General features: G+C 39.0%; 1 protein-coding gene across 1 annotated transcript in view; it reads left to right on the top strand.

Annotated features, from left to right (window-relative positions):
- The window catches only part of GALNT18 (polypeptide N-acetylgalactosaminyltransferase 18), a 449,516-nt gene extending 427,711 nt beyond the window's left edge, over window positions 1-21,805 (top strand). The window contains exon 11 of the mRNA XM_051966111.1: window positions 21,368-21,805. Coding sequence (XP_051822071.1) covers window positions 21,368-21,514 — 147 coding nt within the window. The 3' untranslated portion in view covers window positions 21,515-21,805. The remainder of the gene's footprint in view (window positions 1-21,367) is intronic.
- The last annotated feature ends 3,779 nt before the right edge of the window (window positions 21,806-25,584 follow it).

The following is a 25,584-nucleotide window of genomic DNA, read 5'->3' as shown; positions in this document are numbered from 1 at the left end:
TTTGGTTAGCTTTGACAGTTTGGGTCCACATCTGCCAAGCTTCCTGATGCCTTTACCAAATTTAAATAAGTTCAGTAACTATTTAGTTAAGCATTAAGAGTCCTGTGCTGGTAACTGGGAGGGATAACAAAGATGAAGTGAGACATGGTCCCAGAGGATGATGTAGCAAGTCATTTGGAGTCAGACAGCCTGAGTGGATGAGTTCAAAGCCCATGTCTGCCAGTGACTATTTGGGGGAAGTTGCTTAATATTTGGGCCTAGTTTCCATTTTTGTATAGTTTTTTTTTTTCATGAACTTGTCGTGTCATTTACTTTAGCCTGAAAGAACCCAGCAGATGCTGGGCTTTAATGAGCTTTAAATGAGGGCTTTAAAGAGTTGTAGGAGTCATGGACCAATTGACTGTATCTTTTGTTCCTCTGATGGAGGAAATCACAGCTAGGTGGTTTCTGAGGTCCCTTTTGCCTCCTGTTCACATGAAACTTATAGTCGAATGGAAAAGTAGGCATATACATAAATATTTTAAAATCATAATTATTATGGAGATAAGTGATTTATTACATGTGAAAGTTCTTTGAAAATAAAAATGTCACCGAATTATTAAAGAAATTATGCACATTACCTTATTGCAGGGGTCCTTAAACTTTTTAAATAGGGGGCCAGTTCACTGTCCCTCAGACTGTTGGAGGGCCGGACTATAGTCAAAACAAAAACTTTGTTTTGTGGGCCTTTAAATAAAGCAACTTCATAGCCCTGGGTGAGGGGGATAAATGTTCTCAGCTGCTTCATCTGGCCCACGGGCTGTAGTGTGAGGACACCTGCCTTATTGGATCTACAGTGTGAGAAAGGTACAGTGATAACTATATTATTATTCCCATTTTACAGATTCAGTGAAGTGATTGAAGCTAAGACTCAAATCCAGTCTTCTAGTATCAAATGCACTATTCTTTATACCTCCCTCCCTATATCGCAGTGTCTCTAAGTAATGTTTTCAGGGGCTCCCAAGCACCCAAGACTTAGCTTCCTTGTACTAGTGTCTGAGTCGATTGCAGTTAATTTTTTATTTCTAGTTGCCCTTAGGGCTCTGAAGCCATCCTAACTCACCAAGTCTGGTCAGCACTTGAACTTTGGGTCAGTTTATTGGGATCCCAGAATCATAGATTTAGAGCTAGTGGGGACCTTCAAAGTTATTGTCTAGCCACTTTATTTTACAGATAAAGAAACTAAGACCAGAGAATCACACAGAGAGTAAAGAACAGAACCAGAATTTAAACTAAAGTATCCAAGTCTAATATTCTCTCTCCTATGCTACAGCAGAGGAACAAAAGACAAGATCAACTGTTTGACACCGGACAGTGTGTTGGGAAACCCAACTGGAGTTATCCTTCTTTTACTGATGCTGAAAATCTGGAGTTGGACATCTCATTATTCTGGCATACTTTGGTCCATGACTCCAGGCTCCTACAACTCTTTAAAGCCCTCATCTCTAGAGGCATCCGTTGGGCCATTCCAGGTCAAAGCAAATGATATGCCAAGTTCATGAAAAAAACATGAATCTAGAGGAATGACCAGGAGAGCTAAGTACTGTGTGTATGGCATAAGGGTAGCACCGAGAGCCTTGAAGTTGAACAATTTATAAAGAAAGAGAACCTGGGTTAAATCCCACATCTGACAATTACTACCTCTGTAACATTGGGCAACTCACTTAACCTTCCTTCCAGCTCTGAATCTGTAATCCTATGATTATATGAATTAAACTTCAATCACACACTCGAACTATGACCTCCCATTGATATTTCCCTATGTTGGTGATGGCTAAAAAACTCAGGGTATGGGTGGGGGTGAGGGGTGGGAGATGAGCTGCACAGGCCCCCTAAGAGAAAATGAGAGCATTGCCATTATGGATGGGCATTTCAGTACATTCTCCCCTTCCAGCCAGCTCTTCAGTGCCCCGTGGACAGCTCATCTATCAGCTGCAGGGAGGTGGGGTTGCTTTGACTATTTTAGTTCCCCCGGCACCATGAGCTGCCCTGCTAAAAGGCACCAGCTCTGTTGCCTCCAGGCAAAAAAGACCCATTATTAATAAAAATAGTAACTGTCAACAGGAAGATCTACTGCCAGATTTCATCGAGTAAGAGCTAATTAAAATGTCTTGTGCCCAGTATATGCTTCATTAGGGGTGGCCAGCAAGTTCTAAGTGTCTAACACTGAGGCAGCGAATAATCTTGGGTGTCCAAACCCATCACTGCAGCCCTTTATCACATCTTTTCACATGTCTGGGCTCTTGTGACACTAATTCTTAGTCTCAAGAATTCATCCCCCCCCCATAGAAACACACACAATTGGCAAGAGTTAGTGGTAAAAAAAAAAAAAAAAAAGGCAGAGGGGCTATAATGGAAAGGATCACAGCCTTGAAATTTAAAAACTTGGATAAGATTGATCTTCTCCCCAGTCAGCTAGATATCCATAGACAAATCATTCCCTCTCTCTGAACCTCTATTTTCTCCTCCATTTAATGGGAAGAATAAAACCTTCACCAGGTTTTCTCAAGGAAGGTACTTTGTGACCCATAAAGCATTATGGACAAGGCTATTGTTTTTATTCAAAATTTCTAACATTGGGCTAGAAATGTTTCTGTTGAGTGGTTTCTCAGCCCACATCTCTTAACTGTTCATTTTGGTGGGTCAGTGGCTCAATCATTTCCATTGTCGTCCAGCATTTTAGCCGCTCTAGAGTTGTCCTTCTCCCTTTCACCACCACCATAGACCATAAGCTCCTTGAGAGCAGGGACCGTTAAGATTTCATGTTTGTAGCCTGGGTATCTAACACATTTCTTAATTCACAGCGGGTGCTTAATGAATGTTTGTCCTCCTAGTTCAGTGGAACTAGAGTCAGAGAACATAATTCTGACAATTATTATCTGTGTGTCATTGGAAAAGTTGCTTACTCTTGGGTGAGCCTCAGTTTCCTCAATTGTAAAATTAAAAACCTACCCTAGTGATCAGGTTTAACCTGATTTTTAGGTTCGATGCTACATTGAGAAGTAATATTTGCAGCCTGGGGCCATCTTCCTTCAGAAACTATTCATTAACATGCTACATAAATCTTGGGGATCCAAAATAAAAGCAAAAAAAGTCCCTTTCCTTCTAATGAAAAAGAAACCATGGAAACAATAGTAAGATACATACAAAGTAGATATAAATTAATAACCATAGAATGACCACAATTAAAGTCTAGTTGTATTGTCCTTTAGCATATTAATGGACTCAAACATACTATGGGGAAAGCACAGAAAATAGGGTGCCCAGTCTAGCTCTAATTCACTACATGAGTGAGGGGTATCCCCTCCTCCTCCTCCTCTCAGAAGCCTGTGGACAATGTGAGGACTGTATCTTATCATCTCTTAGTCTCTTCTAGTCTTCAATATTCCAGAAATCTATGTAAGTATTAGTTTTGGATGAGTCAGGTCCCATTAGAGCAGAACCTCCAAAAATAATAAGTTGCAAAAGGCGACACATCCTTTGCCCCTTGCTGATCAAACACAGCTATGTCTTGTCCCAACTCTGGCTTTATTCTGTCCCTGAAAAGGATGTGAAGGGCTTTTGACCACTTCTCCTCTTCCTAGTATATGCTTCCCTTTCTTTTCTTAGAGTATTATAATTAAAGTAGCCCAGCATTAATGATAGCAATCTTGGCTCTGGGAGGGTTCCCAACACTTTAACATTTTTCTAATTACCATATTTCTAATCAGAAATCCTCTCATCCCATTGGTAGCCATGTCCTTGCCCATGCTACTGAAGTAGACTTCTAAAAAATGTTTTACATTTTCACTTAAAAAAAAAGCCTTAATTTACAGAACCAGTGCAGCCTGGCTTGGTTATTATTAAAGAATTAAAGTATGTAGTGTTTTGCATAATGAAAAATAATCAATATTTATTAGGAACCCAGAATGCGTCTGCAAGTCATCGCCCACTGGTAGCTGTTGCTAAGGCTGGTAGGGGGCAGAGGACACGTCACAAATTATTTAAGTATTGTGCTGGAGCTAATTTCCTAGTAACAGGTTTTAATCTTGGCAAATTACATGGAGATCCTACTAAGTTGGATATTCCTGTGAATAAGTTGGGACAAAAAGAGCTTTTAATGGGTGCATTTTAAGCTTTCTCTCCACTTTCACATTATGCATTATTTACCCTCTGGAGGACCACATTTAAGCTCCAGAGACACTCAGGCTGAATTAATTTAAGATAATCTAGTGCAATTCTCCCAGCTTTTTTTACAAAGCAGATATGCATTTGCATATCTTAGGGTAGCATCTCCTACACTGATTTTATTTTTAACAAATAAAAAAGTTGCTTTTTTTTGTTTTTCTTTGTTTCTTGTCTTGTTTTTTTTTTTCTTTTTTCTTTTCTTTTTCTTTCTTCCTTTTTTTTTTTTTTTTCAAATCCCTTCGAGCTTCTTTGTGCTGTAAGTGGAGCCATGGAAATGTCAAATATTGACACTTATGTCACATTTTATTTTTTTAATAAAATTGACTCATGTGCTAGACTCTCCAAAATGATTTGGGGAAGGCTGTGTATATCAAGCAATTGCCCAAGATTATTCCTATGATAAATTGTTGACATCAACAAAGAACTGTCTATGGTCCTGAATCAGTCAAATCCAGCCATCCTATTCTCCAATGCCATTAAATAGTTATCCAACCAGGCAGATGTGGTCAGTTCAGTAGCATATGGCTTCAGGCACCCAAAGTGGATCTAAAGTGATGTAACAACTTAAATTAAACTTTAAACAAATTAAATAAAATTTCATGACTTAGTAACTCAAAGCCTTATCTTACTGGTTATTTCGGCACTGGTCAAGACTATACAAGACTCTATAAGATCATAAGCATTTTGAAGTCAGAGGTGATATCTTTAGTTAACTTAAGTATACTCCCCAATACTTAAGTAGCACAGGGATCTACATTCAGGAGAAACTCAATAGATGTCTGACATTAGCCACCATCTCAGTACTCTAAAGAAATTTTTTCATATCCCTGCCTCTGGGATTCTTTGAATCACCTAAATGTCTCATGCCTCTGAAGGAATGGATTCTATGTACTTTTTCTATCTTGCATTTCTGGCTGAGAGAAAACCAAAGACACACATTGAACAGATCACATTTATCCGGAAGAATTTTTTTTTAAAAAAGGCAGAGACTGTAATGAGAACTGGAAACATCCTTGCCTATTCCCAATCACACTTCTAAGACTTCACTTAAAATCCCCATGAGAAGGGAGAGACATAACCTGACACAGTTTCGGAGCATTGGGCTTCTTTTTGCTTTCTTTACTATATGAGGCAGACAGTACTGTGGAATTTTCCTTGCCCTCTCTTCCCCCTTGGCTCAAAGATCAATATTCTGTTTCAGACTGAGACACCAATCAATTGAAAGCTTTTGTTAATACCTATCATGTACCAGTTACTGCACTAGGCACCAGAGGGCAGTTCCTGGAAGGTATTGTTGTCCTAAAGCATATCAACCTTAACTAGTGCCAAATACCATGGATGTATTATTCAGCAATGCTTCGAAATTCTTGAGCCTCTTCATATTTTCATCCTAAAATCATCACTGTTAGAAGTGATGATTTTCATAGCTTTATTTCCCACTGGGTAAAGAAGAACTCACTTGTTTAGTCAAAATTGACCTCATTTCAGCTTCAGGGGATACCCTTTTATTTTAGTATTCTGGAATTTGCTAAGTAATTCTCTGTTTATCCTATCTATTCCTTTCATATGGACAAATTTGGCTATTTCTTCTGGTTCCAGAGGGAAAAACAATGACTAGTGTGGAGAGGGAAAGCTTCAAAAGGTACATTCTGGCTCAGTGTAGAGATGAATTTTATCACATGAAAAACTGTTCAAAAAATGGAATGGCCTGCCTTGATATGAAGTGAGTTTGCTGTCACTAGAGTTGTTCTAGCATAAGCTGGATGACTTCTTTGGGAAAGCCATCTCTATACTCCCCTGAGCTTGTTGTTCTAGTAGTAGTACTAGAAGCTAGGTCTAGTGGGTCAGCAATTAGCTTAAGAGCTAATTCCTAGTCTCAAAAATTCATCCCCCTCTCAAAGAAACTTAAGAGCGCCAACCTTGAGCTTAGAGTTGGCAGGGTTTGGATTTTCCTTGGCACCTATCCAGAAGACCCTTGGTTTTAGCCACAAGACTTCTGCTTTAACTCATCAATAGCAACATTGATTAAGCATATATTATATAATACAAGGCAGCAAACTAAAGGAACAAAAATACCTCCTTCCTTTAAGAAGCTTACTTTGTCAATAAATTTTCTTAATCTTCCCTGAGTACTGATACAAGGCATTATATATCTATGTTTCAGCTGGCTTGATTTTCTAAGTTCAGAATTGCTATCAAATCTCTAATTACCTTTTCCATTTGTTTTCCCTAGAACTTGGTACACAAATTTGGCCTAGACTCCATCTTCCTTTCTTCTACCTATCTCTACACACTTCAAACTACAAGAGCAACAAGTAGCATTAAGGTTTTTGAGGCATTTTCCATATGTTGTCTCATTAATTAAATACTATATAAGATTGTTGTTAATTAAATCTCATTAATTAAATCCTGTATAAGGTTTTATACCTTATACAGAAAGTATAAAAAACCTTATACGGAAGCTCTCTTATTATTCTCAGTTTATAGATAGGGGAACTGAGGCCAGAAGGAGATTCAATGATTTCCCTAGAGATATCACTGAGATGTAAGGCAGAATTTGAGCCCAGTTCTTCCTTTCTTCAAGTCTGACACTCTCTCCATAGCACCTAGTAGGCACTTTTGAAGATTTATTCACAATAGAAAATAAATGTACATGTTCACAAAGAACTCACCAGGGAAAGATTATTGAGAGTGCAAAATTTTAATAATATTTTTTCAATTATATGTAAAGACAAATTTTAGCACTCATTTTTTTAAATGTTGGGTTTCAATTTTTCTTCCTCCTTTCCTCACCCCCCCCAAAAAAATAGTAAGCAATTTGATGTTATATATGTGCTATCATGTAAAACATATTTTCCATATTAGTCATGTTGTGAAAGAAGAAACAGACTAAAAATGAAAATAATAAGGCAAGTGAAAAATAGTACCCTTTGATCTACATTCAGACATTATCAGTTCTTTTTTCTGATTGTGGATATTTTTCATCATGAGACCTTTGGAATAAATAGTCTTGGAATCATTGTGTTGGTAGGAGTATCTAAGTCATTTATATCATATGATATTGCTATTACTGTGTACAATGTTTTCTTTATTCTACTTGCTTCATTTTGCATCAGTTCATGTAACTCTTTTTAGATTTTTCTGAAATCTTCCTGCACATCATTTCTTATGGCACCATATATTCCATTGCATTCATATACTAAAACTTGTTTAGCCATTCCCCAATTAATTGGCATTCTCTCGATTTTCAATTCTTTATCACTATAAAAAGAAGTAATATAAATTTTTTTCAACAAGTGGTTTCTTTTCCCCTTCTTGCCCTACTTTAAAAAAATCTCTTTGGAACACAGACCTAGTAATGGTATTTCTGGATCAAAGCATATGCAATTTGATCACATAGTTCCAAACTGCTCTCCAGACCGAGAATGCAAATTTTAAAGAAAATTACTCAGTCCCTAAGTGGGTGGTCCTTAAAATCCAAGCTGTCCTATGTCCCATGATGCTCTAGTCTTTAAGCAACTGACTTCCTTATCAACACTCATGCTAAAACACCCTCCTATGTGTTTTGTATGACTACACATGTATAACCCATGTTAAATTTCTTGCTTTCTCAATAGGGGGAAGGGAGGGAGGGAGAGGATTTGGAACTCAAAATTTGAAAGAATAATGTGAAAATTATTTTTACTTATAATTGGGAAAAAAATAAAATGTTAAAACATTTAAAACATCCTTCTCCTCTAAAGCAACTTAGGATTCCCTGGGCATGATGGATCAAGTTAAACGATCCCTTCTATACTCCCAGGCTCACTCTTACCCAATTAGGAATCATTCTGATTGTTGTTGGGGTTGGGGGGAGGATATACTCCATCTCATATCAACACAATCACTGAACTAAGTAATTATCTCTTCCCTGAGCCCAGAATGATGAAAGAGGGGACTAGAATTATCATAAATGATTAACATTTATTTCAATACCTCAAGAATAAGCATAACAAGACAAGATATCATACCTTGTCCATAGATATCGAAGAGGGGATCCTTCCTAGGATGAGAATTTGATCTAGATGACCACCAAGTCATAGCCAGTTCTGGTCATCTACAGAAATCCAGAAGTAGCACAGTCAAGTGCACAAAAATCCAAGAGATTTAAATTCATGTCCTAGCTCATTTACTAACCAACCAACTGATGGACTTTAGGGGGACTGAGTAATTTTCTTTTAAATTTGTATTCTCGGTCTGGAGAAAAGTTTGGAACTATGTGATCAAACTGCAAATGCTTTGGTCCAGAAATACCATTATCTGTGTTCCAAAGAGATCAAAGATCTCTGTCATTGATGAGAAAACTGACCTCAAGAGAATTTAAATGGCTTGCTCAAAGACCCACAAATAATAAGTAATAGAACAAGGATGAATTAAATAAGTGTAGGTTTCCTTCTCTGCCACTTGTACCTGCCCCTAAAAGAAATAATCACTATAATCTCTGATTCCTAGAGCCCCTTCTGGAACCTGTGTCATGGATGGGGTTTACATTGGCAATATGGATATCCTCTTGCACATCAGCCTACAGATTCATTGGAATTAGGCTCGTCCAAATGAGGAAAATAGAGAACTATTGCTTTCAAATGCTAATTGCTGACCAACCTCTCTAAATAGAGGTCCTAACAGGTCTGCTTTAATAAATAAGTAAGAGGGTCCAATTAATTCAACAAGCCTCAATTGGATATCTACTAAGTGTAAGACACCATGCTCAGCACTATTCAAACATAATCACACAATGTCAGAAGTAGGAGTCCTAGTCTATTCCAGACCTGAGCAAGCAGCCCCTCTAAAAATGCCCCCAAATATTTAGCCTTGATTTAGGGACCCCCAGGGAGGAAGAGCCTATTATGTGCACCTCAATTTTAGGCTGTCTCTACTTATATGAAAAGTCAATCTTTCCTGACATGGAGCTGAAATTTGAACTTCTCATTGATACCAGTTCCCTCAGGGGCCAAACAGAATGAATCTAGTCTCTAGATCCTTTGGAGTAGCTTTTTTTTTCATTTATTGTCTGTTCATCCCTGGAACTTAGTGTGTAGTACCTGACACACAGCTGTTGTCATTCAGTTGTTTCAAATGATTCTGACTCTTTGTGACTCTATAACAGGATTTTCTTGGAAAAGTTACTAGAGTGGTTTGCCATTTTCCTCTCCAGCTTATTTTACAGATGAGGAAACTGAGGCAAATTGGGGGAAGTGATTTACCAAGGGCCACATAAATAGTAAGTGTCCAAGGCCAGATTTGAACTAGGCTCTTCTGAGTCCAATGTGTTTTAATCATTACAAAAACTAGCTGCCCTTGACATACAGTAGGTTGTTACTTAAATGCTTGCTGATTGATTGATGTAAGGATCTAAATAAAAGGTCATTGTCATCTAGTCAGATCCTGGCAGGTTTCTTGCAGGAAGGAGGGCTATTTGAGCGGGACTTTAAAGGATGAGTAAGGGTCTTCAATAGGTAGAAAGGGAGAGAGAAGAGAAGCTAAGGGGGATTTTTCTTAAAAACTGGACCTATAATTTCATTGGTATAGAGAGTTCCTGAAGAAAAATTCTCTTTAGTTGTATAGTTCTTTGTGGTTTACAATCTTGAAGAGTTGGGAGGGGAGAGAGAACTGTAAGAGGTCAGTTAGCACACCCAGAGTGACCAGGCTATGTCAAAGAAAGCCTTTGAACTGAGGCTTCCAGATTGAGGACAGGAGAACTTTCTGTCCACTCTTAGGCAGGTTCTAATACAGAGAGAACAAGATTGAGTCTTTGCTCTCAGTATTTTACTATCTATCCAGTGAAATAGGAAGAGAAATTAGAGCAATGGCTCTAGTTCAGAAGAATTGCTATGCCATTAAACCACGAGCTCCTTGAAGAGACTATATATTTCTTTCTGTAGCAAATGAATAAATGAATAGAGCTCCAGGCCAGGAGACAAGATGCCCTGAATTTAATTTTTACCTCAGATTCCTATTAGGCAAATACTTAGCCTCTGTTTGCTTGAGTATCTGTAACTGAAAAATAGGGATAACAATAGCACCTCCCATGGTTATTGTGAGGATAAAATAATATTTGTAAAACAGTACAATGTCTGGCACATGGTAAATGTTCATTTAATGCTTATTTCCTTCCTTCTTTCCCCAGAATTTTGTATAGTACTTGACACATAATAGGTACTTTAATACTTGTTGACTAACTGTGTGTCTTTGGACAAGCAAGCCCTTTTCCTTTTCAAAGGCTCCGCTTCCTCCTCCCTAAAAAAATAGGGTTGGGTTGGATCAGATGACCAACGCATTGTCCTTTCCAGCTCCAAAATTTTGCAGTTCTAAAGGTTAAATTACAATACATAATTTAAGTGACAATTCCAGAAGAATCTTCCCAAGGAGCTATTTGACTAATTGCCAAATGCCAAATGAAATGACTAATTGCCTGGGCTCTGCAGTGAACTTAGTATTGCAGCTGCGGGTTAGTTGTATCTCCTCCAAATACTTCACCTTTCTGTTTTCCCCAGCCAGCCAGGCTGGTCAGTGGAAATTGAATGAGATAAAAATAAGAGAATTTAGTTAATTGGGGGAAGACAAGAAAAATCTGTACAGTGGGTGTGCTTTATCAGTCACATTATTATTATTAATTATTGTTATTATTATTATTTTGTGAAGCGATGTTAAGTTAAATATAAGTTAAATGACTTTCCCAAGGATCACACAGCTAGTAAGTGTCTGTGGTCAGATTTGAACTAAGGAAGATGAGTCTTCCTGACTCCAGAGCCAGTGCTCTCTATCCACCAGTTAAAACAATATGCAAAGTGAATTACTGGCCATGGTTTTGGTACTCAGCCTCCCAAAGAGACTCAGTTGGCAATTCTACCCTAATTTGGAGAGCTGATTCAGGGTAACCAACCTAGCCTCCAACAAATGAATTTTTCCAGCTGCCCTTCCTAATTCTTCCAAAACTCCCAGCCCAAAAGGGAATCAGCCCATGGGATCATAGGTAGAAAGTTGGAAAATACCTTAGAGGTTGTCTAGTTTATCACTGTTTATTTTACATAAGAAGAACTTGAACTCAGACAGGTTATGACTTGTCCAAATTCACAAATTAGTGGCTGAGTACTGTCCTAATTAGTTCCCTCTGGCTTTTGAAAGGAAGATAGCCTGTCTGGTGATGAAAAGAAATGACTGGAAGGCTAAGTTTCTATTTCACACTTTAGCCAATCATATCTTTATACAGCAAGAGGACTAATTTAATGGTTGAATAAAAGATGGAGTAGAGAGAGAGTGAAAGGAGAAGAAAGATGTTGAGGAGATGGAATTATAGTAGGATAAGAAAAAGGGAATAAGCATTTATAAAACACCTACTATGTACCAGGTACTGTCATAAACACTTTAAAATTATTATCTCATTTTTTTAGTTGAGGAAACTGAAGCAAAGTTAAGTTTCTTTCCTGGGATCACTGAATTTTAACTCAGATCCTGATGACTTCCCAGAACTCTACCCATTATTTTAAGGCATTGGCTGGGAGTCAGGAGACTGGAGTTCAAATTTCAGTTCTACTTCTTACTATGCCTCCTTATATAAATCTCTTAAGTGCTCTGAGTCTCAATTTCTCTTTTATAAAATGAGGATAATAATAGTTATACTACCTATTTTATGGGATTGTTATGGGGAACATAGTTATTCATCTTAAAACTCCATTAAAAAGTCAACAAATATTTATTAAATACCTACTATAACAGCAAATATGGACTAAGATTAGATAATTCCCCCAAATATTTCATGAGTCTTTGAGTTCCTCTACTACTCAAAGTAAATGTGTAGAAGAAAGCTCATTTATTCCTTTTCAGAGGGTGATTTAACTGTCATAGTAGCTGCTTAAAGATCCCTCCCCAACAGTGGAAAGGATGTTGAATTTGGGAGACCTGGCTTTGTATCCTGACCTTTCTGTGTACCAGGCACTGGGCGAAGCCCTGGGGACATAAGGAAAGGCAAAAGATACTCGGTTCCCATTCTGGAATTCACATTCTAATAGAAGAGAATAACATGAAACAGCTACATACAAACAAGTTATAGACAGGATCAATGGAAGATAACAGAAAGAAGGCACTAGAATTAAAAATGAGTTAGCTTTTTATATCTTTTTATGCTTTTTAACATATTTTTATTTTTATAGTATTTTATTTTTCCAAATAGATGCAAAGATAGTATCCACCTTTGCAAAACTTTGCATTTTAAATTTTTCTCCCACTGTCTTCCCAAGAAAGCAAGCAATGAGTTAGCTTTTCTAAAAAAAATAAAAGAATTATCCCTGATATTTTACTACGGCTCTAATTGTTGTTTAGTTGGGTCTGATTCTTTGCCAAGAAAACCCCAAATGGGGTCACACTAAGATACTAGACTGGTTTGCCATTTCCTCCTCCAGTTCATTTTACAGATGAGGAAACTGAGGCAAACAGAATTAATTAAGAGACTTGCTCAGGGTCACAAACCTAGTAGGTGTTTAAGGTCAGATCTGAGCCCAGATCTTCCCAATTCCACTTAGTACAACATGAATAGTAGACCCTTGTCTGACTAGAATAGGATTCCCTTTTTATTTCTTACTCAAAGGTGGTCAATGTCCCTCTTATCCAAGCCTCTACAATCAGTTACTGTGAGCTCTTCAACTTAAGAAGGGTAAGGACTCCAGATCCCAGCTCATCACTCTTGAGAGTCTCTGCTCATAATAATAATTATCATCAGTGCCACGTAGTGCTTTAATGTTTGTAATACGCTTTATATCTCTTCTCATTTGATTAAAGCACCATTTGACCAGCAAGATTCTCCTTTCCCCAAAGCCCAGATTTCCACAACAGCATGATGAGATAGAACTAAGTAATTTCCCCTGCCTCCCTAACCCAAATGCTTCATATGTCTGGGAGCTCCCCCACTACTCAAGGCAGATGTGTAGCAGGAGCCCCATTTAATCCTTTGCAGGGGGGGATTTAATTACCAATGTGGCTGGTTAAATTTCCCACACCAGCAATTATTACTGAATTTGGAGCACCTGAATTTGAATCCTGACCTTTCCACTGATTTCCCTCCTGGGTAACCTTGGGCAAAGTGTTTAATCTCTCTAAATTATATTTTCTTCATGTGTATAATAGGGGAATTGATCCAAATTCCCTATACGGTCTCTTCTAGCTCTTGAGCTTTGAACCTAGAAACTCTGCCTTTGCTAAACTTCCTCTGTGATCGTGTCATTACAAAGCCCCCTTTCTCATCTCATCATATTGGCAAAAGCAGGCTACAAGACTCAGGCTTCCTAGGCTGCTTCAAAGAATCAGCTCGTTGGGTTTATGGTACAGGGGGTGATTTCCATGCAGTGCTAACTCTGAATCTCCCTTCCCATCCTTCTTCCTTTGGAGATCCCTCCACACTGAAGGGTTCCAGTTACTAGTCCAAGCCAAAGAAAAAGGGTCAAGAAATAGCTTGATGACATAGCAAAGCTCTCCTGTGACCGTTGAGTGCCTTATGGTCAATTAGTCAATCGAAAATAATTTGACATACATCTATTATGTGCCGAGAAAAGGAGCACATCCTAGTGGATAAAGAAGCAACCTTAGAGTTCAAGACCTCAACTGGGACATAGCAATTGTGTGACTGGACAGATTATTTTATGTCTCAGTAGCTCAAATGATATTTTTAAGACTGTAAACTGACAGATATTCCTCTGCATTGATAGAAGGAATCTTCTTATTGAGAGTTTCTTTATTAATCAAATCAGAAATTGATTCCCCCCAAAAAAATGTACCAAGGACCATAGATATAAATTTTAATAATCTGAACAGTCCCTGCCCTTAAGGCATTTATATTCTAATATTACTAATAATAGCTATCACTTACAAAACACCTTAAGATTTGCTTTGTGTTAGCTCATTTGACATGTACAATGAGCTTGTAAAGTAGGTATTATAATTATTTCCATTTTATAGATGTGAAAACCGGGGCATTAAGAGGTTATTTGACTTGTCCAAGGTCATGCTGCTAGTGATCATCTAAAGCAGGGTTTGAATCTAACTCTTTTAACTCAAAGTCCCACAGTCTCTGCATCACGCTCCCTGGCTGTTGCTAGGAGAAGGCTACAAGATGCAGGACAGACTTGTAGTGATGGAGGACTTGGGTCTGGAAGTGGCTGGGATATCAAGGACAATTAAGGATCTTCTTCTGGAATTGAAACTTAATGGGATCCCCATGCCAGAGATGAGATTGGTATCTAGGATCAGAGTCATGGATCCTTTTGGCAAGCTGGTGAAACCTATTTTCCCAGAATTATTTTAAATGCATAAATGCATTAAAATGAAAAAAAATAAATGCATAAAAATGATTTTAAAAGCATAAATAAGATACATAGAATTACAAAGAAAACCAATTCTATTGAAATAGTTGTTAAAATATTAAAACAACAAATTCATAGACTGCGGGTGAAGAACCCCTAATCTACAGGAAAGCATTCCCAGATGGAGTGTGGAGACACTGATAAGAGCAACAGAACTTCCTGGACTGACTGGGTAGACATGATGACTTTCCATTTGATATTTGAAGAATCTAAGAACTTGGAATAAGAAGGGACTCTTTCAAGGTCACATGACTTGATAGAGGGAGAGCCGGTCCATTGTTCCTTCAACTGCAATAGAATGTCTGCTGGGATCCTTTCTATCTTGACAAGACTATCTTGAACCCAAGCCCTGTGGTAGAGCAGGTCTACCCCTAAGAGCACTGAGACAATAGGAAACTGAGCTCAGGTAAAGGTGAAAACCAAGCTGGAAAATGAGAAATGGGCTTTGGGGAGCTTTATGAGACTTCTTAATTCCATACATTCCATTTTTGAATTTTTTTAATGCTGTTTCCATATTTAATTTGGTTTCCATTCCAATTAAGCTCTCTGTGTGCTACTGCCTTTCTCCTGCCAGGTTTAATTGCCCTTATTTAAATACTTTAATTAAAAGTATTGTGGGTTTCCAGATCCCGGAGTTGTAAGTATTGCACAAATAATTTAGATGGCTGGGATGGTAAGCTAAACAACTGTGCTCTCCTGGGGGGGAAAAAATCTGTGCACTGAAAATTCCCAAACCAAGGAACCATGGGATGGATGCCTGTGTGGGGCAGAAGTGGGCAGGGGGCACCAGGCAGGGTCCTCAGAGAACCTGAATGTCTGTAGGTGTGGCTAGAAAAAGAACTTTTATTCTCTGCCCTTCGAGGGACAGATGTGGAAACTGAGGCTCAGAGAGGGAAGATAATTCCTCCAAAGTCATTTAGCTGAGGTTAAAAAAAGATTAGATCCCCAGGTGTTTTGAGTCCTTGTCAGAGACACTATTCTCTACACTAGCTGCCAAAATTCTCTTGTAATAGTCTCAACCATCCTCCGCTGAGTCCCCTGATAGGGATCTGGACTCAGCTGGCCCATCACATCAGTCAGGGAGATCTGATTCCGAGGAGGTCAAGGGAAGGATTAATAGGCACGTACAGCTTTGGCTCCTAGGGGGAAGATGGCCCAGGAGGAATGGGAAGCGCTCAGGAACAAAATTCTGATGATACAAAGAGAAACGGTTCTGATGAGGAATTTAAAAAAAAAAAAAAAAAGGAGTCATCTGGGGGAAGCAGGACGGATGCTGAGCTAATTCATCCACTAGTTCTTTTAAAAAGACACATGCGGAAGATGGAAGCGGGGGCTGAGGGTGAATACCAAAGAGACACAGGCTCTGGGAAGCATAAACCGAGACTGCTGCTGAATGCTAAGGCTTCGGCTAGGATCTCAGGTAAGGGGCAGAAGAGAGCTCCAAAGGAAGGAATGGACATCAGAGGGAAGCAGAGCGTGGTTCGGTGGGAGAGCAGAAGATCTGGATCCAAATCCTGCTGTGACCTTAAGGGACTTGCCTTTCTGAGCCTCAGTTTCCTCATCTGTAAACTAAATAAAATTGGCCCAGTTTGTTAGAACAGGACTTCTTAAACTTTTTCTACTCATGACTCTACATTTTTATGCAACCCCAGGTATATAGGTATATAAAACAGGCATGCAAATCAAACACTTACTGATAATAAATCAGAATTTCATGACCCCCACAGTCACTTACACAACTCTATATGGGAGTTCAAAAGAATTCAAATCACCCCAAATGGGGATACAATTCACAGTTTAAGAAGCTTTGTGCTAGATGATGGACTTTTATTTTGCTTCTGGAGGAGGGGAGGAGGTTTCCCCTACTAAGTGAAATAATCTAGAAAGAATAAGACAAAAATGTTTAACGAGAGAGGTGAAATCTAAATCTAGGGCTGCTAGGTGGTGCCATGGTGGATAAAGTATGAGTTCATCTTTGTGAGTTCAAATACAATCTCAGACACTTACTAGGTATGTGATCCTGGGCAAGTCCCTTCACCCTGTGTGCCTCAGTTTCCCCATCTGTCAAATTGCTGGAGATGGAAACGGCAAGCCACTTCAGTATATTTGCCAAGAAAACCCCAAATAGATTCTTAAAGACTGAAAAATGACTCAACAGCCACAATTGAAATCTAAACAGAATAAGGATAGTATTTATGCCACAATGGATAAAATGCTGGTTTCAGAGTTAAGAAGACCATTGTTAAAATCTGTACTCAGGCACTCCCTCGCTGTGTTAAATCTCCATCAGCCTCAGTTCCCTCAACTGGATAAAAGGCATAATAATTGCACCCACCCCCAAAATTGTTGTGAGGATCAAATGAGATATTTATGAATTTCTAGCACAGTGCCTGGCAGAAAGTAAGCTCTGAATAAATGCTTGTTCCCTTCCTTTTCCCCCTCAAAGAATTCAAATCACCAGACCCAGATTAAACTCCATTCTAGAATAGAGAAAGAATGTGCAGATTTTGAAGCTTCCGTCAGCAGTCTTTGAAAAAAAATTCACAAAAAAATAAGAGTTTTCATAGAACTGGAAATGGGCAAATGGAGTCCTGATTTTCAGAAAGGGGAAGGAGGTAAGCTATTCCAAATATAGCTTGGCAATCTAGACTTTGATTCCTGGCAAAACTGGGGATAGCAGCAGGTTGTAGTGAAAAGAATATTAAATTTGTAGGCAGAGCTCCTGGACTGGAATCCCTTACTACGAGTGACCTTGAACAAATCACTTCATATTACTAGGTTTCTACTTCCTTTATTGATAAATGGAAGGGGTTAGAGTTGATCATGTTTAGGGTGTCTTATAGCCCTACAATTATGATCCGATGAAAATTCTCGAACATCTTTTAAAATTTATCTTTTTAAATATTTAACAACAACAGCAACAAAAAGCATTTCCATATAGGGAGAGGAAAAGGAACAATCACTTATTAAGCACCTACTATGTTCCAGTCACTATGCTAAGGGCCTTCCAAATATTCCTTCCCAAAAGTCTGAATGCTAGAGTAGATTTAAACTACCCCAAGGCTTTGGGGACCTGCTCCGATCCCTCACTGCCCCATTGCTTTGGAGTATAATTTGGCATCATGATTTTGTAAAAGGGGTATTCAATTTGCAGACAGACATGGGTCCTAAATGCTGCAAGCCATTAATCTGTTCTGGTCACAGTTTTTTCTTCTACAAAATAAGGACATGGGTGGTGCTTCTAGCTCAAAGTCCATCACTCTGATTAATTAGAAAAGAAATATCACTTCTAAGATGTCATAGATTTGTCAAGAACAAGTAATAGCAAATAAATCTCATTTTCCTTTTTCCTTTATTTGTTCATTTATTCATTCATTTATTTACTTATTTATTTATGGACAATGTCTCTTACCAGCCTGTTAGTTCAGGGAAGTGACTTAGACTGGTATAACCAGATTTCAGTAATAAACTAGGCAAAGTTTTTCTTGCTGTTTTTCTGGGCCAGATGGGAAAAGGGTGAGCTAAGTAGTTTATACAATTTAGGCTGACTAAAAACAGATTGACTAAATAAACCCAAAGGATGGCAGCTATTGAATCAATGACAGCCTGGAGAGACATCTCTGGTGGAGGACCCCCAAAATCTGTCTTTGATCTTGTGCTGGTCAACATTTTCTCCAATGATTAATATGAAGACAGAAATGGTATTCTTATCAAAGTTGCAGATGATACATCTGGGACAGATTATTAACACAATAAATTATATAATAGGATCTACCAAGATCCCCAAAGGCTAGAATGATAGGATAAATCTAATAAGATTTTTAACATTGAATACAAATAAAAATAAAAGTCTTACAATTATATTCTGAGAAATTATTTGCACAAGCACAGAGTAGATTAGTGAACTGAAATATTAATAAGTCAATAATATAATAAATGTTATTTGTACTTTGTTAGCCAAGAAGACCACGATATCAGGAAGGTAATACCATGACATGCAAGTGAATTGGATTTAGGTGAGGGAGGGCTGTGCAAAGTCACCTGCTCACTTTCTCTTCCAGAGCTACCTGGGTCCAATGATCAGATACAGATCAGGATGATTGGAGATGATAAAGGCTAGGTAGCAATTGAGACAAAGAATCTCCTCTTTCATCTATTCCAAAAAAAATGGAAAAATTTTGCAAAGTTAAAACAGGACATAATGTCAGTTATTATTACAAGGGAAAAACTAAGTCTCAAGAATTTAGTTGATTTGTCTCCTTTTACTACACATATGTAGTAACAGTTAAGATTTAATCCAAAGCCTCTGAACCAAAATCCAGTGTTCTTCCCAAAAGAAGTGGGGAATGTTAGCCTGGAAAAGAAAAGACTTCAAGAGTCATGGTTGCTCCCTTTAATTATTTGATGGACAGTCAAGTGGAATAGCAATTAGCCTTGTTCTATTCAGTCCCAGAGAACAGAACTCAAGGGAAAGGTTAGACATTTCGGGGCAGGGAGAGAGGGAATATTTCAATTTAATATAAATAAACATTTTCTAACAATTAGAGTCGTTCCAAAATTGAATGGGTTACCTTGAAATGTAGTGAGTTCCCTATTATTCTAAGTCTTCAAGCAGATGAAACTGGATGGTTATTTGTCAAATAAATTGTAGAAGGATCCATGAATCTGGAAACAGGGCTCTATTCTCACCTAGAGTGGGTGAATCTCCCAAAACTCCACTCAATAATCCTTGGAGGTTCTGAAATCTTAAGGACCATATTCAGGAAACTCCAAGCCCACTGATATTAGAACTGAATTGCTCTAGTGGGGTCAAGGGTATTTGGAGGGGTCTCTCATATCCTGAGACACAGAAGAACCATTATTGTTTCTCCCCTTGAAGAATGGGGCTGTCTGTCACTGTCACACTCTGCCAAGAAATATTCTGTGCATCAAGGAAAATCACAGGCTCTTTGAGGAACTAGGAGATGGCCCCCTAGCCCTTTTCAGCTTCATAAGCTGCCAAAATTCTTGATGAAGGAACAGAACCAAAGCCAGACTAGTTTCAGAGTCCCTGAAGGTCAATGAAATAGATTAAGCTTGGGTGGTGAGAGCAATCAAGAGAGAATGAACCATGGACTGGGTCCCAGATTTGTTTAGACTTAATTCTAACAAACGATAGCCCAAACTCGCTTTTTTTATTCCTTTTCCATCACTTCCCAGAGATCTCCCCCATATTCCCATATTCCACTTTATCCAACGTCCAAATTCACAGACAGTCTACAATGAATAGATACCACTCATATCTCAATAGCAATTCATACTAATGCTATATTTTCGTTTTCTAGTCCTTACAGAAGTCCTATAAAATGGGGGTTGGGATCTGATAATTTTATATCCCAACCCCCTATTTTATAGGGGATAATTTTATAGGGGAGGAGGCTGAAAATCCAGAAAAGGAAGTAATTTGATAAAGGTCATACAGGAGAAGGGAACAAGCATTTATTGTCTGCCTTCTATGTTCCAAGCAATTTAACAATATCCACATTTGATTCTCACTATAATCCTGGGAGGTAGGTGCTGTTATTATCCCCATACTGCAGATGAGAAAAGCTGAGGCAGACAGAGTTAAGTGATTTGTGCAAGGTGACACAGCTAAGGTCTTATTTGAATTCAGAGCTTCCTGACTCCAGACCTGATTCGATTTTTTAAAATATAAAATCAACTTTTTTTATCATGTACAACTACTATGAGAGGCAGAGTGCATTGCTATTATATACTGGAAAGAACACTAATTCTCACCCTAACCAGAATCAGAAGACCTGAATTCAAATACCTATTACTTGACAACTTTGAGCAAGTCAATTTATCTGGGTCTTAATCTGTTCTTCTGTAAAAATGATGTTGGAACTGAAAATCTCCCAAATCCCTTCCAGGTAGACTTTTTGTAATCCTATTAACTGGAGCTTAGGCCCATATCTTGTATCCATCTCCTAGTTCTGGGCTCTGTCCATTGATAATAGTTGGTTTATTGGTGGTGGTTGTTTTTACTTAATAAAATTTTATTTTCCCAATCATATGGAAGGATAGATAGTTTTCAGCATTCATTTTTGTAAGATTTTAAGTTTCAAATTTTTTTTCTCCCTCCTTTCCTTACATGCCCCTTCCCCAAAATAGCAAGCCATTTTGCTATAAGTACAACATTGCAACACTGATAGTAGTTATAGTGGTTCACTAGCTTTGGGGCTTGGAAGAAGAGTCATTTGGTTAATGTCCCTAGTGTTTAGTTTAATTCTGTTCTTATCAGACTGCTAGCTATTTCATACCTGTTTGTTTAGTTAGAAATAAAGACTAAACCCCAAGGAAATTAATAACCACACAAGAAATCCCTTTCTGACATGTCACTTCTTACTAACTCTCAGTTTCCTTATGTTTAAAATAAAAATAAAATAAAAGTTTGAGTGATATTTAAACCTAAAATATGAATTTCGTAGGAAACAATTTTTGATAAAAGTTATTAAAAAGTTTAATAAAAGTTGTTTTGATAAAAATTGTTAGGAAAGAAATTAGTTTTAGATTTAGACCAACATATTGTACCATATACCATAGTAAACTCACTACCAGTTAGAATGCTCTAAAAGTGGAATTGTCTGCCTTAGTAATGGTTTCCCTTTGACTTGGGGTCTGCAAGCAAAGATTAGATGATCTTTTGTCAGGTATATTGTAAAGAGAATTCATAGCCTGGAGCTCTATCCACTATCCCCTGACCCAATTCTCGACTCTGATTCTTTCAGGAAGGCCCTATCCAGAACCAGAGATCCAAGCGTTGCCTAGAGCTGCAGGAAAACAGCGACAACGAATTTGGGTTCCAGCTGGTGCTGCAAAAGTGCTCTGGCCAGCACTGGTCCATCACCAACATCCTACAGAGCTTGTCCTCCTGACCAGCCCCGGGGAGGGGAGGGAACCTCTCATCTTCTGCTACTGTGTAGCGCGCGTCGCCTGCTCTACTGTATTCTTTTCTTGGGGTTTTCCATGTGGAAGATGGGCTTGTAGGCTAAGAAAAGAGACTCATTTCCTATTCAATTTTCATGGAATTTATAGAAAGATGCTGAATCACGGGTGAGGGTGGAAGGTCATAAACTATTTTACAACTGTACATAGGGAACAAATGGAGACTATTTATAACTGACAATAAAATGCTATTGGTTTAAAAAAAAAAAAAAAAAAAAAAAAAGCTTCCCCTGGTCATTTGATGTTCTGAGGGAAAGGCTAACGGATGAGAATGTCTCTAATGCAGGACCTTATAGAGCTGAATTCAAGTTGGAGATTGTTCCTTCAACAGCAATTCATCCCAACATTGATAAAGCACCTTATTACATGTCAGCTCCCATGTTGGTTCTGGAGATCAGTCGATCAATAAGCATTTGTTGAGTGCTTTCTATGAGCCAGGCAGTGAGAGCCACTGGGATACAAAGCCAAAAAGAAACTACCTATTCTCAAAGAGCTTAGTTCTACAATATCTTCTCATTGTATGCATCCTATAACCCCTAGAGGAGAAGACTTTTTTAAGAGTCAGGATAACAGATGCCCAGTGAAATGTTCATTTGCTTCATGTTTCCTCTGCTAGCTTCCCTTTCTGGCCCAATGTGGGTGAAACTGGGAGGTAAGAGCATCTCACTGAGGAGGAGATTCAGACTGGAAATGGACTCTAGAAATTACAGTTCTTGGAAAAGGGAAGAGAAGGCTAGTTTCTTCTCTCTTCCCAAAATATCAAAAACTACTCAATGGTCAACTTTACACCCTATGAACCTTGGTGACTAAGCAGAGTTGGGAGCGAGATGTGGGAAGGCTGTAGTACAATGATGTCTCCCCACTCAAAAGGGTAAAGAATTATCTTAGATCATAGACATCTGGGAAAATGCTGGTGTCTCCTAGCCTGATACCAAGGCATTTGGTCTCTTTATAGTCATCACCACAGATAATGGGTAAAAGGACCTCGTTGTCAGATCCTATGAGAGAAGTCAGGGAAGGGAAGGGGGGATGTGGAAGAAGTAGAGGGAGGTAGGAAAAGAGAGAATCAAAGGGAGGGAAGGCAAGAAGGAAGACAGAAGTGATAAAAGGGAGAAGGAAAGGGAGGGAAGGCAAGAGGGAAGAGAGATGTAGAGAAAGAGAGAGACAGAAAGAGACCAAAAGAGAGACAAAGATGGAGGGAAAGGGACAAAGGAGAGAGGGAGAGGGAAAGAAGAAAGAAAGAAAGAGAAAAAGAAGAAAGGAAAGACAATGAGAAAGAACACCCCTAAAATGGAAAGTGCTATCTCAGCTATTTGCTTGCAATAAGCCCTTTTTTCACATCATTGGAACTCTATGCACAATTATATGCATACATAATTCACAGTTTCCAGGATCTATAACAACATCGACGTGGGTGATTTCCTTCATTGACACAGAAAGACATCCTATAAACAATCTTCATGGGTAACTCTAGTTGAAAAAAATTCCCCTACTTGGTAACGAGGGAGAGAGGCCATAGATCATTTATATCCCTAGGATGTCTCTCCCTCCATTGGGAAACAAGTCTACAGGAGACACATCCCAGAGTCAGTCCTTAGGCCCTGTCTTTGTTCTGGCTCATATCCAGCTTTCATATTCTGGTTTTTATGAAGTAATCTCTAACCAATTGTCTGTTTTGTTCTTGTAAAGGGCCTCATCCCCAATGTGCGCAGGAACAAGAGACCCATTCTGCTTATCCCCCCACTCTCCTCTCCCAACAGTCCCTTGCCCAAGGACTTGAGCTTTAGGCTAATTAGTCCTGCAAAGCGTGTCTAACTTTATGTGTGCCCTGAAAGGAAATCATTACTTTTCTTAAACATGTGAGCATTAAACACCTTTTTTCCCTACTTAGTCTGCAAACGGAATTGGCCTATATTTCTGTGAGAAAGCTCTTTAAAAACATCACAGCTGATCACCGCTCCAGACGCGGGCTGGGCTGATTCATGTGCTTGGAGGGGGGAGGTCCCCAGCTGGGGTGGGCCCCAGTCACCATTCCACACGACCGGGATCTCAGAACTGGAGGGGACTCTGGAGGACATGGAGTCCAACCCTTACTCCTCGTTTCCTTGTGCAACAACTCTCATCGGTTATTTTTATTCTATCCTTTCCAGCCTGAGAATCACCCCCTTTGGCAGAGAAAACAGGTAAAAAAGAGTGCCATAATCCCTGTTACCATCTTGGAAGATACCTCATACAATAGTCTCCTTATCCCCTTTTTTTATTGCTCTAAAAACAGGGGTTCTCAAACTTTTAAAATAGGGGGCCAGTTCACTGTTGGAGGGCCAGACTATAGTAAAAACAAAAACTTTGTTTTGTGGGCCTTTAAATAAAGAAACTTCATAGCCCTGGGTGAGGGGGATAAACATCCTCAGCTGCCGCATCTTACCTGCGGGCCGTAGTTTGAGGACCCCTGCAAAAGTTATCCTTTGTTAAATAGCAACATTCCTGGGAGGAATGACATGTTGTCTCAAGTCCCAAAACCAGTTCATTCTAGATTGTCATCTAGTTTTTCCTGCCTGGCAGAGTTGTAGCCACAATTTAATGGGATTCTCTATCGTATTGCAGCTAAGTGGCTCAGGGGATAGAAATGAAGGATGCTGAAGGGAAACCAAAGGTACCTCAGGAAGATTCCTGAAGGAAATTTGGGATGGAGAAGGAAAAGCAAGCAATGCAAGGGTTAATGTTGAATAATTATCCATGCATATGTTTTAAAAAGAAAAAGCTTTAATTTAAAAAAAAAGAGAAAAAAGAAAAAATAGTTTAATTTTTTAATCTAAAAAAAAAAACTAGCAGAAATGTGGTAGAGCATGAAAGCTATCATCAAGTATTTGAGGGCCTATAATGTGAAAGGTTAAGTTTATTCTGCCCAACTCCAAAGGACAGAACCAGGAGCTATGGTTGGAAGATGTCGTCAGGAACCTTTCCTAATAATTACACACACCCAAAAGTGAGCTGGACTGTCCTGGAGGGCTCTTCTAGCAAAGGCTGTATATGTACCCAGGAGCCAAGTCGATTATGCAGTGGATTCTTACTTAGGCAAACATTGGATTTCCTCTGAAGTCCCCTCCCAGCCCTGACATCTGGGAATTCTGGGGAGGATGGATCAAGTCATCCAGGCTGAGTCCTATCAGAGTGAGGCCTCCTGGGCAACCAACGAATGGTCTAAAACCAGCCAGATGGTGACAGGCAGAAGAAGGTGGCGGAGGCTATTGGGAAGAGGAAGGCTAAAATAATGTTCCTTTTCATTGGAAGGTCCTGAAGACAGGTCTACTTTATAATAAAAACTCTTCTTCTTGCTTGTGGGACCCACACACCCAGGGACTATAACCAGGGCCAGAGGATGAGCCCTTTGTCAGGACAGATATTCACTTAAACACCCAAACATTCCCTGCATTTGAACAATTGCAAATAGTCACACATGCACCCAGCCATTACTACCCTCCATGAAGTGAGTTTTCCTGAGACAGACAGAACAAGATAGGAATAATTACATCATAGCTCCTGCTGGGCAGACCCATTAACTTGAAATCATAGAAATCTCATTATGATAATCTTTCTTTTTAATTATAGGAGAGGATAATGAGGGATTGTCTGAGGAAAGACAAGGGGGAAGGGGGTGTAAACTGGGCAAGTCTGATTTAGAAATTCTGCAGCTGGAAATGTCCTTTAGCCCTTTTCCTTGGTCCAAAACAAGAGAAAACCACAAGGCAGATAATGAAGTCCCCCGGCATCCCAGTCCATGTCCTGTCTCATCCCTTCTGCAAAGTTGGGGACCATGATTCTCTCCTTCATAAGTTATGTCCCTAATCCCCCAGATTCTGGCTGCAACTTCAGCTACCACTGCCAGCCATAACCCTAATTATCACTTTCAGTGATTGACAACTGAGACTCTTCCTGGACCCTTGGGAGAAAGGGACACATTGAAATTCCCCAAACACAATAAGTGACACTTTCAATCATA

The sequence above is a fragment of the Antechinus flavipes genome, chromosome 6, assembly GCF_016432865.1.
Source record: "Antechinus flavipes isolate AdamAnt ecotype Samford, QLD, Australia chromosome 6, AdamAnt_v2, whole genome shotgun sequence".
In the NCBI taxonomy this organism is placed as follows: Eukaryota; Metazoa; Chordata; class Mammalia; order Dasyuromorphia; family Dasyuridae; genus Antechinus; species Antechinus flavipes.
Note: the sequence above shows the minus strand (reverse complement) of the source record. Positions and strands in the feature narration are given on the sequence as shown.